Source organism: Nyctereutes procyonoides, unplaced genomic scaffold, assembly GCF_905146905.1.
Source record: "Nyctereutes procyonoides isolate TBG_1078 unplaced genomic scaffold, NYPRO_anot_genome, whole genome shotgun sequence".
Taxonomy (NCBI): Eukaryota; Metazoa; Chordata; class Mammalia; order Carnivora; family Canidae; genus Nyctereutes; species Nyctereutes procyonoides.
In genome coordinates this window covers 10,480,663-10,498,111 of record NW_026575132.1, presented here as the reverse complement: position 1 = coordinate 10,498,111, position 17,449 = coordinate 10,480,663, and the positions used below count along the sequence as shown (strand labels likewise).

General features: G+C 35.7%; 1 protein-coding gene and 1 non-coding gene across 7 annotated transcripts in view; both read left to right on the top strand.

Moving 5' to 3' along the window:
- Positions 1 to 17,449, top strand: part of TRAK2 (trafficking kinesin protein 2) — a 66,680-nt gene that overhangs the window by 40,204 nt on the left and 9,027 nt on the right. For 4 of the 6 annotated variants that reach the window (XM_055345597.1, XM_055345601.1, XM_055345598.1 and 1 more), the window contains 10 exons: positions 1,676 to 1,752; positions 4,826 to 4,942; positions 5,935 to 6,144; positions 6,797 to 6,875; positions 8,168 to 8,298; positions 8,761 to 8,835; positions 10,317 to 10,454; positions 13,333 to 13,412; positions 13,993 to 14,196; positions 16,301 to 16,599. In XM_055345597.1, the coding sequence (XP_055201572.1) occupies positions 1,676 to 1,752; positions 4,826 to 4,942; positions 5,935 to 6,144; positions 6,797 to 6,875; positions 8,168 to 8,298; positions 8,761 to 8,835; positions 10,317 to 10,454; positions 13,333 to 13,412; positions 13,993 to 14,196; positions 16,301 to 16,599 (1,410 nt within the window). The remainder of the gene's footprint in view (positions 1 to 1,675; positions 1,753 to 4,825; positions 4,943 to 5,934; positions 6,145 to 6,796; positions 6,876 to 8,167; positions 8,299 to 8,760; positions 8,836 to 10,316; positions 10,455 to 13,332; positions 13,413 to 13,992; positions 14,197 to 16,300; positions 16,600 to 17,449) is intronic. The other 2 variants (XM_055345602.1, XM_055345603.1) reach the window with 2 other exon arrangements.
- LOC129523083 (U6 spliceosomal RNA) lies at positions 3,034 to 3,141 on the top strand. The gene has a single exon (XR_008667045.1). It is a non-coding gene; the product is annotated as a U6 spliceosomal RNA (small nuclear RNA).

Here is a 17,449-nt window from a genome sequence, read left to right as displayed (position 1 = left end):
TCTGCCTTTTGGCTAAAATCAGGTGTAGAGATGAGATCCACTACCTTAGGTAACACTTGGGTTTGTAACCATTGGGTGGTTTTCTGTAATTAATTTAGAACATAGATAGGATTTAATTTTTTTCTTTTGGTCTCATCTTATTGAGACTGGAAGTAGTGGAGACCTCACACTCTAAATAAATTGTGAAGATTCCTTTGGCCCAAAACCCTGTTTCCATTATCCCTCTGGTTAAATTACGGAGCCAGTTTTTCTACTTGTAAATATAAATCCTTTGGGGGTAAAAATGGTTTATCCAGATCTCTTTAGTTTTCCATCTCCTATTACTATCAGCTCAGCACTTTGTTTTACTTTTAGCTAGGAATAAGACTGTCGTTAATAATTAAGTTCTAGGTGATTCCCAGATTCATTTCAAGCATTTTTGCTAGGAAGAAAATAAAAAGCTCAAATAAAAGTAAAAAATGTCTCAGGGTGTCTTTTGGGTGACCTCAATGTTAAGATGGGACTAAGGAACTACAGGTGACTTAAATAATAATGTCTGCTGCCAGTACAGTGCATTATTTACAGAGAATTTTAAATCAGGGCTATTTCATACCTACCAGCTGTGTTTAAAGAATAGTGACTAAACAAACAATCAAAAAGAGTAGTGACTATAAACAGTTATATGACACTTAGCAATAAATACTGCTGATTAGAATTATCGTATTTCATCCTCCTAATGATCCTGTGAGATGAATGGTATCACCTCCGTATGATGGAATAGGAGTTTAAGAAGGGCTAAGTTCTCTCAAATTTGTAATTCAGCTTTTTTGCTTTAAAGCCTCTTAGTTTTTCACACTTCAGGGCAAACTAATAATAAAATCAATCTAAGTCAAACACAGATCCATTTTATGTTGTGTACTCTAACATTAAAAGATCCCTCTTTTAGTATGCATCATTAGCTTAAAAAGGTATTGCTTATTGTGACTGTGGAGTCATTAGGGTCATACGAGGCATTCTCTTTGGAGCTATATTATGCAGTGCATTGACAGTTCCTGAACTTAATGCAGAAATACTGGACTTAAATTATGCAAGTAATAGTATACAGTTTATCTTATAGAGAGGTCTAGATATGATGGAAATTTTCATAAAGGGTTTTTAATTAAGCAAAAGAAGATTATGCTTCATAACAGAACTGCAAAAGTCCTACAAGTCCGTTACTTATTTATTCATATTAGTTCATGTGATAGATGATCACAGATATTTAAGATAATTACAACAGAATTCTAATTAAATATATTTGTAATAGCATAATCCCTCATTAATTTGTCCCTCAGGAGTTTTAATTTAGGGCATAAAACAATTGGTGATTTAATCCATTCTTTAGGCCTGCAGTCTCTAGTGAGAGTACACCAAATTTCTAATCTTACAGAGGGAGGAGGAGATACTCAGGAAGTGGTTATCTTATGATCATTTGATAACTTTCTTAATTCACTGTATGATGTACATTTTGTTTGTAAGAATTGATCTATTTCATGAGTGTCTAATACATAAACATTTCTTCTTTCACATATATTTTTATTCTCCTGAATGGGATTTTGTAAAAGCCTGAGTTTGTTGCTAACTTGTAAATTTTATGAATATTTAAAAGTTTCTGTTATCTCTAAATACTATAAACAGTTGTTTTGAACTGTCTCAGTTCTAGGCACAGACAGGGTGGAGCAGATGACCAAAACTTACAATGATATCGACATGGTTACACACCTCCTGGCAGAGGTAAGAATATATCTTTTTTTCTCTAGTACAGAAAGCTAAACCTTGACAATCATTTAAAATCTATCAAGTAAACTCAAAATGGATGAAAGATTTAAATGTGAGACAAGACTCCATCAAAATCCTAGAGGAGAACACAGGCAACACCCTTTTTGAACTTGGCCACAGTAACTTCTTGCAAGATACATCCACGAAAGCAAAAGAAACAAAAGCAAAAATGAACTATTGGGACTTCATCAAGATAAGAAGCTTTTGCACAGCAAAGGATACAGTCAACAAAACTCAAAGACAACCTACAGAATGGGAGAAGATATTTGCAAATAACATATCAGATAAAGGGCTAGTTTCCAAAATCTATAAAGAACTTATTAAACTCAACACCAAAGAAACAAACAATCCAATCATGAAATGGGCAAAAGACATGAAGAGAAATCTCACAGAGGAAGACATAGACATGGCCAACATGCACATGAGAAAATGCTCTGCATCACTTGCCATCAGGGAAATACAAATCAAAACCACAATGAGATACCACCTCACACCAGTGAGAATGGGGAAAATTAACAAGGCAGGAAACAACAAATGTTGGAGAGGATGCGGAGAAAAGGGAACCCTCTTACACTGTTGGTGGGAATGTGAACTGGTGCAGCCACTCTGGAAAACTGTGTGGAGGTTCCTCAAAGAATTAAAAATAGACCTGCCCTACGACCCAGCAATTGCACTGTTAGGGATTTACCCCGAAGATTCAGATGCAATGAAACGCCGGGCACCTGCACCCCGATGTTTCTAGCAGCCATGTCCACAATAGCCAAACTGTGGAAGGAGCCTCGGTGCCCATCGAAAGATGAATGGATAAAGAAGATGTGGTTTATGTATACAATGGAATATTACTCAGCCATTAGAAACGACAAATACCCAACATTTGCTTCAACGTGGATGGAACTGGAGGGTATTATGCTGAGTGAAGTAAGTCAATCGGAGAAGGACAAACAGTGTATGTTCTCATTCATTTGGGGAATATGAATAATAGTGAAGGGGAATATAAGGGAAGGGAGAAGAAATGTGTGGGAGATATCAGAAAGGGAGATAGAACATAAAGACTTCTAACTCTGGGAAATGAACTAGGGGTGGTGGAAGGGGAGGAGGGCGGGGGGTGGGGGTGAATGGGTGACGGGCACAGAGGGGGACACTTGACGGGATGAGCACTGGGTGTTATTCTGTATGTTGGTAAATTGAACACCAATAAAAATTAATTTATTAAAAAAAATAAAATCTATCAAGTTTGTGCTCACTTCGACAGCACATATACTAAAATTGCAGTGATACAGAGAAGATTAGCATGGCCCATGCGCAAGGATGACACATAAAATCTATCAAGTTTGCAGATCAAATGAAAAACAGTGATGTCTGTGTTCTGGGTTATTTTGTATTATAAGATTGTTATAAGTGGACTGGCATTCCAAAGTAGGATGGTTCCTGAAGTTTATTGTCAGGAAGTTTCAGAGGGTTTAATTTTTGTTGTTGCTGTTATGATGGTGCTGGCTTCCCCATCCTAGAAAGCTATCTTTAAAAAAAATTGGGGGGCTCCTGGATGGCTCAGTCAGTTAAGCCTCTGCCTTCGGCTCAGGTCATGATCCCAGAGTCTTAGGATTGAGTTCTGCATCAGGCTCCCTGCTCAGCCAGGAGCCTGCCTCTCCCTCTCCTCTGCCCCTCCCTCCTTGTGCATGCTTGCTCTCGCTCCTTCTCTCAAATAAATTTTTTTTTTTAAGTTTGGGTGTGTGTGTGTGTGTGTGTGTGTGTGTGTGTGTGTGTGTGTGTTTAGATAAACCCTTGCTGTTATCCTGAAGCAAAGCGGTCCTTTCAAGAAGTAGGTCCGTGGCAGATCAATACCAGCAGTTTGCAGCATCTTCTTTTTTCTACTTTCAGTTTGGACTGTTATTTGAGTTCCATTTGTCCATGACATTTTTACTGTGTGTGGTAAATCTCTTCCAATTGGCATTCTTAGAATATATCTCCTTATACTTCAACTACAATTGATCTTAAAGAAACTATCTTTCTCCTTGAAGAACCCCTCCCCTATCCCTCTCAGCTCCCTAGACTGATTTTGTGTATGCCACGTAGGCTATATGGAAACTGAGATAAGTGGGCCCTGAAAATTTGGAGATAATTCATCCACCTGGTTTCATGTGTTATAAAGTAAAAGGATAGAAGCTTAATTTTATTTACAGTGATTAAGTGAAACACATCCATGCTCATATATAAGGCAGCTAGAGGTATATTGACTGTTTTCATCCTACAGAATACAATCCTCACCACTATCACATAGGTGGGATTCCTATACCCTTGCTAAGTATCACCATTTATATAGAAGGAGTAACTCTTGCTTTGCTTGGCTTTACTCTAGGCCTCCCTGCATCATTACCACTGACTTTTTTTTTTTTTAACCACTGACTTCTTTAGACTCCTTTTTCTATGCTTTAGCAGAACCTATAGTCTCAAAACTTCTAGTCTGTTATCCCCTCTTTTTTATCTCACATTATCATTTTTGCAGCAGTTGACAGTCGGGCTCTTTATGCTTTTCCATAAAAGGAAAGTTTATGCTTTCCTTTAAGCCTCTGACTGAATGCATAGAAACTCTATCCCAATTGGAACTGTTTTCAACATAATACTGTATCATTACCATGCTTAATAGATAAATGCATTCAACAAATATTTATTGGGCTTTCATTATGTGCCAGCCCCTAGCCTCAGTTTTTAAAGGCTATATTGATTTTTTAATTCCCTCAAATCATAAGTTTAAAAATTGGGTTGCTTGATCCTAATTAATAAGGTGATCAATAAATCTCACTTGAAAAGAAATGCTCTCTTAAATCTATAACTGGTGGCCATCCATTTGATGAGCACATATTAAACACCACTTGTGTATCAGGCCTTGTGTTTATTTCTGATAGCTGGACATTAAAATGAATCTTGATACTTTCTAGGACATTGCTTTTGAGTTTAGCAAAACTGAAGAATTTCTAAACTACCATTTAATTTTGTTTGTACTCAGAAGTTGTATTTGGTATTTTAACAGAGAGATCGTGATCTGGAGCTAGCTGCTCGAATTGGACAAGCTCTCTTAAAACGGAATCATGTCTTGTCTGAGCAGAATGAAGCTCTGGAGGAGCAACTGGGACAAGCCTTTGATCAAGTAAGTCAGTGGTCAAGTATTTGTAGCATGAAATAATTAGTTCTTGGTCAACGAAGAAATTTTTTTTTTCCGGGTGCCCCTGAAATAACAGGTAGCTAAATAACACCAGTACTTGTTGACTTTGTTGGCAACCATCGAACTAACCAGTAGAGAAATGAAATGTTATTGTACAGAGGAGTGCTCATGTGACTCTACCTTAGTCAATATAACAGGCTATGTTCAGTACCTACGAAACTAACACCATGCTTAGATTCTAACACTTTCTTCTCCTCCCTTTACGTAGACTTCCTTGGGATCTTATCTTAAATTTGTTTTGAAAAAATAACCCTAAATAATAGATACCTAGATGAAGTATCTTTATTCAAAAACCCAAACAAAAGGAAAAGGAAATTTTTGAAAATGTATTTATTTCATGCAATAAATATTTTTAGAGAAAACTGATTTATTATTAACCTGAATGGTTACATTTAAAATTTGCTGTTTGGTATTATCTGGTTTCATTTTTATTTTATAAATGCATTGTGTTTAATAACATTTGTGAAAATATTTATTTTACAAAACTAAAGTTAGAAAGTCATGCAGAGTTATATTTAACTTAAAAGCTTAAAAATATGAGCCTTTATTCAGGATGAGACTTTGAAGGAGAGGTCTCTACTGACAGTTTGAAGGTTCTTCAGTTTTGCTTTGTTTTTACATATGAATGCATCATTATCTTACATGAAATTTTCTTCCTACATTCTTATTATATAGAATATAAAAATTGGCTTTTCACCTAGTATTGAAAGAGCTACATTTGTTAACACTAACATTATGTCTTACGTATCTGAGGTTTGTTATTCTCTTTTTAACACTTGTAACCTTAATAAAATCTAGCAGCTAGTTTTATGATTTTATTTTATGGTGAGAAACGATTGCTCCATGAATTAAAAGCAATATTATATGTAAATAATGCAAAATAAGAACATCTTATAAATCAAGCCCTTTGGTTGCAGGTTAATCAACTGCAGCATGAGCTGTCCAAGAAAGATGAATTACTTCGAATTGTCTCCATTGCTTCTGAAGAGAGTGAAACTGATTCCAGCTGTTCTACACCTCTTCGGTTCAATGAGTCCTTTAGCTTATCTCAAGGTTTGCTACAGTTGGACATGCTGCAAGAAAAACTCAAGGAACTGGAAGAGGAGAATATGGCCCTTCGATCCAAGGTACATTCAACCTGATTCCCACTTTCCTTTTACCTTAAAGGCCACAGATTTAGATCCATGTAGTATTGAGGTAAAATATGGCATAATAAGTATTTACTATTGATATTCCAACAAGGGGGTGACAGCCAAGGCATGTGTATTTGCCTTCCATTGTCCCTTAGATCCCATTCATTAACAAATAGATAATAGCAAGCTGATAGATGAAATAGAGAGTCACAACATGGAATATATATCTTTTTTTTTGAATATATATCTTATGGCGTTTACACAAATAATTAAATGATTAAAACTATGATAAGAACTGTGTTGGAAAATTACAGGGTTTCTGGAACTTACATATGGGGGAGAATCAAAGTCCTACTTAAGTAAATGACATTTTATCCGAGCCTAGGATTAGCGAGTCAGAAAAGTAAGGGGGAGGGGAACCATGTGAGGGTGGGGGATGGAGGCATGTATAAAGGCCCTGAGAGGAATGAGGGGGAGATGTTTGTTATATCCTGTCGCATATCTATTTTAGATAAAGCTTTTTGGATTTTATGTTTCCTTTTTAACTGATGGACTTTTATCTTCAATTGAGCATTGAACGTTTTTAAGTGAATACTGTAAAGTCATTGGAAGATGTTATCACAGACTGATTTTTTTTTTCTTAAAGGCTTGTCACATAAAGACAGAAACTATTACCTATGAAGAGAAGGAACAACAGCTTGTCAATGACTGTGTTAAAGAACTTCGTATGTATTAACACATTTTATTTCATAGTTTTTGGACAGTTCTCTGGTGACATTATCACCAACTCAGAAAGTAAATCAGTGGTTTCAGTAGAGACATCTCAAGAAACAATTTTAAGTAGTTATTGAAAATCTTGGAATATCACATTGAGCCCACAACTCTAAACAAAATACCATATGTACTTTCAAGAAGTATCTTTATTACAAATTGCCATCATCATTTAAGACCTAGTTTTCTTATCAGTTTTAGCACATGAAAGGAAATGAAGCTTTCAATGAGTATTAAGTGCAGTTGTATGCTCTGTAACAGCCTATTTTGGTGTGATATTGTTAATTTAAAATAATTTTTAAAAATAAATCAGAAAAAGGCTTTACTGGAGGAAGATACTTAATTTCTCTATAAATATATAACCTTTTATGTTGAAAGAGAAGATACGAAACATCATACCAATTCATCTGGGCTATGGGTGTCAGAATATGATAGCTTAGCTACTGAAATAAAATTAGTTCAATGTTAGAGTACCAGAAGGAATGTCACTTGAACCTTCTCCATCAGAAGTTCATTACACACCTCTTAGACTTTTAAAAACAAAAGAGGAAATGACTTGCCCAAAAGCTTAGATCCCAGTCTCCTAGCTTCTTATTGCCATCCTTTGAAATGTTATAGAGCTTCTGTCAATTTTAAAATAGTTTCATCTAACACTGAGAAATAGTTCTGCCATTTGTGTTTGATGTCAGAGTTTTAAATGCAAGATTTACTTCATGGAATTCTAAAGTTTCTATTCCATATGCATGTAAGAATGCTAGGCTCTAAGGATTGCATCAGAGGCCTTACTCAGTTTGCAAGGTATCCCAGAAAGTCTCTTATGCAGAACCATTTCCACAGCTTTAACAGATTGTGACTGTTTATTTGGAAATGTACGTTTGTTGTTTAATTTTCATTGCTTGCGGGGTACTATTGATGCCCCTGAAGGGTTTTCAGAGACATAAATGAGATGTTGTTAGAATTTGCAAACATATGCAATTCGCCTTCTTGTCCTGCATAAAGAAAAAGATTGAGGCAAAACTTCTAGCTTGCTTGCCTTACAGGTCACCTCTCAGCATTAGCCTATTTCAGAAGAATCTTTATTTTCCTCTACTCAGTTATTTGGGTTTATTTTTCAAATTTATGTTAAAAATCTCTTCATGATATAGTCCCCTGCTTGTTACAAAATAGGACTTAGCCTATAGGAAATAGTTTGTCAAACCCTACTCTACATTTTTATTAATTTTTAAATTTCTCTTTTGTTTCCCAGGTGAAACCAATGCTCAGATGTCCAGAATGACTGAAGAATTGTCTGGGAAGAGTGATGAACTGATTCGGTACCAAGAAGAGATCTCTTCTCTCTTGTCTCAAATTGTGGATCTTCAGCACAAAGTTAAAGAAGTAAGTTCATTCATTCATTCATTCATTCATTCATTCATTCAGCAGATGTTTCTTAAGCACTGCCCTAGTACCATACACTCTGCAAAGTGCTAGATACCTTAAACAGAGCAAGCATGGTCCCTACCCCTTTACCGTGCTTTAGCCTGACTGCTGGTATGGTCTTTCTCTGTCATGAAATATGAATAACTTCTTTCAAGTTACTATTTGTCCCTCTGTCAAATGGGGTTAGATTTTTCTTAGAAAACTAGATATAAACTGGTGACTTATGCTCATTGACCTCTGAACACCTTAATAGCTTTTGTATTCTGCCCTTTAATTGCTCTTATTTGGCTTTTGAAGGATTAGCTTTTTATAAGCCTCTAGACCATACTCCTGAGAGACACTCTTAAGATGTCTTTAAAAAGGGAAAGTAGCCCATATTTTATATGGGAAGGCTCATTTTTTTTTTAAATATGTTGTTAGCATGTGATTGAGAAGGAGGAACTGAGACTTCACCTACAAGCTTCCAAAGATGCCCAAAGACAACTGACAATGGAGGTAATCAAATTTTCCTTTATCTTGTGTAATGTTGGGGGGGAGAGAGGATGAATAGTTTCATCTTCATGAGTAAGAATGATTAAAAGTTATTACCAGATTTTAAATAACAATGAAAGAATAATATTAAATTATGAGATCAAAGAAGTAAAGCAATTTAAAGATTCTGTCCCTAAAACTAATAACATGACATCTTTCTTGATTAATAGGGAAAACCTTGTCTTTTATAAGATTTTTTAAGAATATGTGACCCTTTTACCAGTCTATGTAACCCAACAGTTTTTAAAAATAATTTCTAATAATAGGTGTTTTTGCAGCTATGGCGGGAGAAACACCAAGAATCTTTTACTTTCTATCTATATACAAATTCTGTTTATTAGATATAATAGTAGTTCCCTAGCAGACATAATAATCACCTGGCAAAATGAGTTATAAATGGATATTCCTATGCACCATCCCTAAAAGTTTCCAATAGAGTAGGTCTACAGTAAGGGTCTAGAATCTGCATGATCCAGTCCACATACCACTTAAAAAATTTTTGAAATTAAAATGAACTCTGAAAATTATAGGGCAGGGCAGCCCGGGTGGCTCAGCGGTTTAGAGCCTGCCTTCGGGCTAGAGCGTGATCCTGGGGACCTGGGATCAAGTCCCACATCAGGCTCCCTGCATGGAGCCTGCTTCTCCCTCTGCCTATGTCTCTGCCTCCCTCTCTCTCTGTGTCTTTCATGAATAAATAAATATAATCTTTTTTTTAAAAAAATTATATACTCTTTTGCCGTACTTACATACCTAACTATATAAAGAAGATACTGAAACAAGGGAGGAGAAACTACTTGTTTAGGATGATTGAGCACCCTGGCAACATATATAGTACTTTGTAGACTTGATATTTTCATTTACAGACTTCAGAGTGATGTTTAAAAATATGCACATCTAACATGCTAGACCTAACTTGACCCACAGCTATTACTCTACCTCTGTAATTATTTTAAGATTTTATTGATTGATTGATTGATTGATTGATTTGGGAGAGAGAGCGAGCATGAGCAGGGGGAAGGGCAGAAGGAGAAGCAGACTTCCTGCTGAGGAGGGCTCAATCCCAGGAACCCCAATCTTGACCTGAGGTGAAGGCAGATGCCTGACTGAGCCACCCAGGTGCCCCACCTCTGTAAGTTTTTTTTAAGGGTATGAAACATTAAATATTGAATTAATGGTTACAATTACTTCAGCTACATTTCAGATTTTTAGGTAATCAAGTTTATGTGTAATTCTGACCAAAACATCCCTAGTTCTGGTGACTTAAAAATTGATAGATATATATAGATATATACTCTCCCTGCCTAGTTTGTTTTAGAGCTTTTCTGTTGAAAGTATATTCATGAAGTTATCTAGCCCTCTGGATAAAATTAATACTTATCCCGATGGGGTTTATTTTCCCCATTGTCATTTTGAGAATATAACTAATTATCATCCTTTTTTTTCAGCTGCATGAGTTACAAGACAGGAATATGGAATGTCTGGGAATGTTGCATGAATCTCAAGAAGAAATAAAGGAACTTCGAAGTAGATCTGGCCCTTCTGCTCATCTTTACCTTTCACAGTCATATGGAGCTTTTTCTGGGGTGAGTTTTTCTGGAAAATCTATCACTTGTTTAAGGAAACTTGCTTTAGATTGTTCTGAGAGTGATATGATTTCTGGTGGTGTAAAGTATCTTGAGAAGAGTTAGCATGGTTTGTCCTTGTTTCTGGAATTCATTTATTGATTTAGGCCTTGATTTACATATTTACCTCTATCTTAATACTCTTATTTACTGCAACCTTTCTTGTAACAGATGACCTTCCAGGTTTATTGTTAATATATGAGATGAACCCTAAGGAAATTAGGTTCAGGCCTATATACCATAGAGCTGCTTAATAAACTTGGGTAAGCATCCTTACCCTAGGCCCACCACATGCTACTTAATTCAAATAGAACTCTGAACATCTAAAACCTCTTTCAACAGATTGTGAGTTTCTTGATATATTTAATTCCACCTAGAGTATAAGTGCCATGAGAGCAGGATTCATGCTTGTGTAATTCATCAATATATAGTATTTTTTGAATTAAAGAAATTAGTGAAAACTTGTGAGTTTATGCCAGAATTTGTAATATTGGTTCAAAGAATTATTTTATTTTATTTTATTTTATTTTATTTTATTTCTAAGATTTTATTTATTTATTCATAGAGACAGAGAGAGGCAGAGACACAGGCAGAGGGAGAAGCAGGCATCATACAGAGAGCCTGACGTGGGACTCGATCCAGGGTCTCCAGGATCATGCCCTGGGCTGTAGGCGGCACTAAACCGCTGCGCCACTGGGGCTGCCCCTCAAAGAATTATTTTAACAATCTGGTTCATAAGTACTTATAAGCAATTCTGTGAAATTTTTAAAAGACAAACTATAAATTATAGTAGATTTTTTTGAAAAGCATGGGAGCAGGATTTTTGTATTTTAACTTTTTATTTTGAAATAATTTTAAACTTAGGGTAATATTGCAACAATAGTACAAAAACTCTCATATATTCTTCACCTATATTCATCAGTTTTTAACATTTAATTACATTGGCCATATCATTCTTTTGTTTTTTTTCTGGACCATTTCACAATAAGTTACAGATATACCCTATTAACTTCTACTACTTCAGTGTATATCTACCAAAAATAAGAACTCTCTATTTAACCACACTAGAACCATCAAAGTCATCAAAGTCAGGAAATTATCATATATATACTATACTGTCTCATCCACAGAGCTCATTTAAATTTTGCCACTTGTCCCAACCATGTCCTTTGAAGGATATATTGCATTTGGTTGTTTGCTTGCCTTTCATGACCTTTGTAGAATGTCCTCAATTTGGGTTTATCTGATGTTTCCTCAGGATTAGATTCAGGCAGTGTATTTTTGTCAGAAATAATGCCATGTTCTTCTCAGTACACTGGAACAGGAGGCTCACATTGTTATTTATCCCTTTACTGATGATGTTAATTAACTTTGATCACTAGGTTACAGTATATCTGCCAACTTTTCCCACTCTAAAGTTAATCAGTGTTGATAATTAAATTAATGTTACTAATTAATTTTGCAATGATGAAAATTGGCAGATGCTTCCTTAGACAAGTGGTCCAAGTTACTATTTTGTGGAAAGATACTATACTTTGAGACTATTTAAATATCCTGTTTTTCTTAGCAAACTTTTATCCACTAGTTTTAACATTCCATAATGGTTCATATTTGGCTCATTTATTACTATGAGGATTGCCAAATGGTGATTTTCTAATTCCATAATTTTTTCAACATTTATTAATTGACATTGTTTTGTCAGAGCCTTTCTGCTTCATTCATTCACTCATTCATTCATTCACCCATTCATTGATTTATTGAAGGGCAGGCAGGGTAGAGAGGGAGAATCTTTAGCAGACTCCACAGCCAGCATGAAGCCTGACACGGAGCTTGATCTCACAACCCTGAGATTGTAACCTGAGTCAAAATCAAGAGTCAGGTACATAACCAACTTAGCCACCAAGAAGCCCCATTTCTGCCTCATTTTAGTCAGTGGATTATAATACATTATTACTATTTTATATTTTGATACTTAAATTGTACCAGATATGGCCAGTGGGATCTCCTCCAAACTCCTCTTGGCTCTTCCTGTCCCAGTCCTGGAATCAGCCGTTTCTCCAGGGAGGCCTGGTTAGTTTTAATGAGGAATGATACTTAGAATTCCAGACTTGGGTCCCGTATATCCATTGCCACTAGAGTGTTGTTTCATCTAGGCACTCTCAGCAGATAGAGCTAGAAGATATGTGTGTGTTCATACATACACCCACTCAAACACATCAATATCTATGTTTCCGTCCAAATTTATGTTAATCTCTATATATATATATTTAAAAATATGAGTTCACACCAGTACCTCCAATTCTAGTCATTGTCTGCTCAGCTTCACTGAGCATGGCACCCATGCTAGATTAAATCCTCATCTCTGACTGGGGAAAATGGAAACCTGCTTACTTTTCCTTTAATGATTTTTCTATATTATAAAAGCTATATGTATTTATTTGTAGAAGAGTTAGAAATTAAAAGAAGCAAAAAGAAATTATGAAATACCATCAGATCCTGACCTTGAGAGAATTATTATTGGCATCTTGGTTTATAGCCTTTCAGACCTTTTGTTTTTTGTGTCTCCATATGTAATAGTTTCTATTTATCATGTTGGTTTTTTCCACTGTTCTGTGAAATATATCATGATAAAAAAAATTGGTTCTTGTTAAAAGTTAGATTTCCAGAATATCTCTTTTTTTCCTTGCATTTTGGCCTGTGACAGTTTTCTTGTGTTTTCTTTTATTATAACACCAAAAGTACTGGATTCTGGAGACTCAATTAATTTAAGGATAATTCATTTCTTCTAACAGGCTTCTTTAACATAATCAGTATAGGAATCTCAAATTCTTTTTCTTAGGAATCTCTGGCAGCTGAGATTGAGGGGACCATGCGTAAAAAGTTGAGTTTGGATGAGGAATCTTCTCTCTTTAAACAAAAGTAAGTACAAATCACATGTATTATTACCCAAGCATTGGGATGAAATTTTTAAAAAGCTACAACCCTAAGTGATAGGTATTTTGAGATTCAGTTGTAAATCTGCTTAGTATTCAGGTTTTTTTTCATAGTGCTCACATTTGTAAGAGCACTCACTTGTTCTGAAGTTTATTTTCTAATAATTTCTCCTAAACTTTAGAGGATAGTCAAAGTGGCTTTATTTATTTTATTTTTTTTTAAAGATTTTATTTATTGGGATCCCTGGGTGACTCAGCAGTTAAGTGCCTGCCTTCAGCACTTTAAAAAAAAAAAAGATTTTATTTATTTATTCATGAAAGACACAGAGTGAGAGAGAGAGAGAGAGAGAGAGAGAGAGAGAGAGAGGCAGACATAGGCAGAGGGAGAAGCAGGCTCCATGCACCGGGAGCCCGACGTGGGATTCGATCCCGGATCTCCAGGATCGCGCCCTGGGCCAAAGGCAGGCGCTAAACCGCTGCTATTTTTTAATAAATTGTACATATGTGTCTCTTCTAAAGCACTCCAGTGGTAGGCAGTGCAATAATGAACATTTCTTTTTTGACAGAGCCCAACAGAAACGAATATTTGATACTGTCAAGGTTGCCAATGACACACGGGGCCGCTCTATCCCGTTCCCAGCTCTGCTACCTATTCCTGGGTCCAACCGTTCAAGTGTCATCATGACAGCAAAACCTTTTGAGTCTGGTTTACAACAAACAGAGGAAAAAACACTCCTGAATCAGGGGAGCAACTCAGAAGAGGTTTCAGAGTAAGAAACATAGATCATGGCAGTGATTCTATATTTTGTATGGTATTAACATACCAGATTCACATACTTATATTCTAACTATTGTTCTGTGCCATTCCAAGGAAGTTCTGGAACTGTCAGTTTTCATTCAGTAATGATGCTCTATAGCATTATTTGTAAGATAGATCATTGACTTTATAAAAGTTTTTAGAGTGAAAAGGCTATATTTAATTAAGTGTATTCAAAATGGAACTTGCACTGACCTATAAAATTCTTTACTACTTCTTTAGTATGGTAAAGTTTGTGTCTAAATCTTTATGGTCTAAGTCAAATTTGTTTGAATCTGTTGGGTCATTGGCAGTTATACATAGCATCAGATAACACTTTCTCATAACCCATGTTCATAATCTCAACTGCTTTGGTACCTTTAGGATAAATGGTAAACTTGAATACCTATTGAGAAAAAGTAAGTTGCTCTTAACTTCATATTTGTTTAAATTTATATTTTTTTTCCAGTTTTCTTTAATTCATCTTACTGAATTACATATAACTAGAGTTAAACAGCATTACTGGAAAGTCAGCTGAAGGGATCCCTGGGTGGCGCAGCGGTTTGGTGCCTGCCTTTGGCCCAGGGCGCGATCCTGGAGACCTGGGATCGAATTCCACATCAGGCTCCCGGTGCATGGAGCCTGCTTCTCCCTCTGCCTATGTCTCTGCCTCTCTCTCTCTCTCTCTCTCTCTCTGTGACTGACATAAATAAATAAAAAATTTAAAAAAAAAAAAAGGAAAGTCAGCTGAAGACTTTTGAAAGGTAAATGTTTGGCATCTGAGAGGAATCTTTCCTAATGCAGAAATCTATCCTAGAACATACCAAATATCCAATAAGTATTAGCTATTATCAATGGTAGTAGTGGTGGTGTTCTTACCATTAGTGAACACTAATTGTGGACTAGGAGCTAAATCTTGTTAATCCTGTTAACACCAACCCTGTAGTGTAGGTACTATATCTTCTCAATTTATAGTTGAGGAAAGTGAGGCTTAAATCATTCTGTAGCTTGCCCATGGTCACTCCACAGGAGGGTATTGTCACATTTCTGTAAACTACAGAATTGGTGCATGGATGCAATTTGTTTGGTTCAAAAATAAAAATTTTTGTGTTTCTAAAAAGGAAAAAACAAAGAAAGAAAAGGATCTATCACCCTGGGTTTTCTGTTGTATTTGAATTTGCACCCATAGTAGCTTTCTGTGTCATTACTATGTCATTGTACACAATTACTGTAGACGAAGATCAACAAACAGATCTTTTTGAATTCACATACAGTAGCCAGGAGCAGCTACAGCTAGCTTGACTTGCTGCTCTTTCTTTTGATATCAATCGAAGAAACCTCCCAATTTCAAAAATACTGAAAAGTGAACAAGTGTGTTCACAGGACTATGAAAATGTAGTATTTACAAATCTTGGGGTTTTATATGTATATGGTGTGTGTGTGTGTGTGTGTGTGTGTGTTCTACAATATTCATAGAGGATTCCATGGCACAAAGCAAATTATTTCACATTTTAATATTTTTGAAATAATTTATGTTTTGTAGTTAATGGCATATCATAATTTAATGGGTAGCATTTTTATTTTCTTCCTTAGTAGCACATAAAATAAAATAATAATACCTCTTGCAATCAATTGGTATTACAGATTCAGTGCTATATGACAACATTTATTTTTCTGGCTACTTAAATTCAATTTATAGATAGTCATATCTGTAGTTTCATAAACTGACTACACTTACCATGGTGAGCATAGAGTAATGTTTATTAGTTCTCAAATCAGTATGTTGTATACCTGAAACTAATATAACATCGTATGTTAATTATACTTCACTATAAAAATTAACTGAAATAGAAAAATTAGTAAACATAAGTATATTTTTGCTTGTCTGAAGTTGCTTGAAATGAGTAAAAAATGATGTATAGTATTAGTGATATTGTTCTTATTTCTGTATTCTTGATATCTAAGAAAAAACTATGATTTTAAGATCAGTCTCTTGAACATTCACCATTGTAGAAAAGAGAAGTCTAGGTTGTGTTTATTGCCCTTACAGATCTAGTCAGTGAATGATTTTCCCGTAGGAACGTTCAGAAGGTGAGTCAAGCAGGACCTTCTGGAGATAGTGATTTGGCTACAGCACTGCATCGCCTTAGTCTGCGGCGACAGAACTACTTAAGTGAGAAGCAGTTCTTTGCTGAAGAATGGGAGCGGAAGATCCAGGTTCTGGCTGACCAGAAAGAAGGGATTAGTGGCTGTGGCACCCCCACAGAGAGCCTTGCTTCTCTCTGCACCGACCAGTCAGAGATCACAGACCTCAGCAGTGCCACTTGCCTTCGAGGTTTTATGCCTGAAAAATTACAGATTGTCAAGCCCCTTGAAGGTAATAAATCAGTAAGGGCCATTCTTAAGCCATGTTGCTCATTTTAGCCTTTCCTTTTCCTGGAATTGAACTTTGTATTATAAGAGGGCTATGTGCAGGAGATACCTTTATTATCCCTAAACCTCATTTGTATGACAGTCTGTTATAGTACTTTGTGGAAAAAGAGTGAAGAGATCTGCATTCTCCAAGTCATCAGCCATCAGTATTTTTTTTTAATATAAATGTGAGGGAAGAGGAACATCTTTTCTTGTCCTTAGCTAAGAAATATCATCAACAGCAGTTTTCATGGTAAAATAAATGGAATAATGATAGATAAATTAAAAAAAATAATATGGATGTAATGCTTCATCTCTACCTTTCTTTTCAAAAAAGACTTCTTTACCAGGAAGTGTCATTTACTTAGAGGTATGTGTGTCTGGGTTGGGTTTTTTGTTGTTGTTGTGTTTTTTGTTGTTGTTGTTTCTTTCCCCCCAAGGTAGAACTTGAATTTAAAATAAACTTATTTTATGGAATATTGATTACCTTGAAATGATTCTGTTATTATCATAAAAGAGTCTACATATAGTAGTCAAAATTTTGAGTAGGTAATATAGAAGGACCCTTCAAACTCAAGGGTTATACAAGTTAGTTTCATTCATTAATGATCAGTGCAGGTATTTGTCAGAGTTGCCCCCTTTAGGGTGAAATGTCTGTAGTGACATAATTAGATATTGCATCTGGTGCGGGTGCTTGGGATGTGGTCATTCACCATGATTCTTAGACAGAAACCATGGGGATATATCCTCCTTTTAGCATCTCCTTCATGTTCCTATTCTCCCTGAAGAGCCTAGGGAAAGGAGAGTCATGAGCA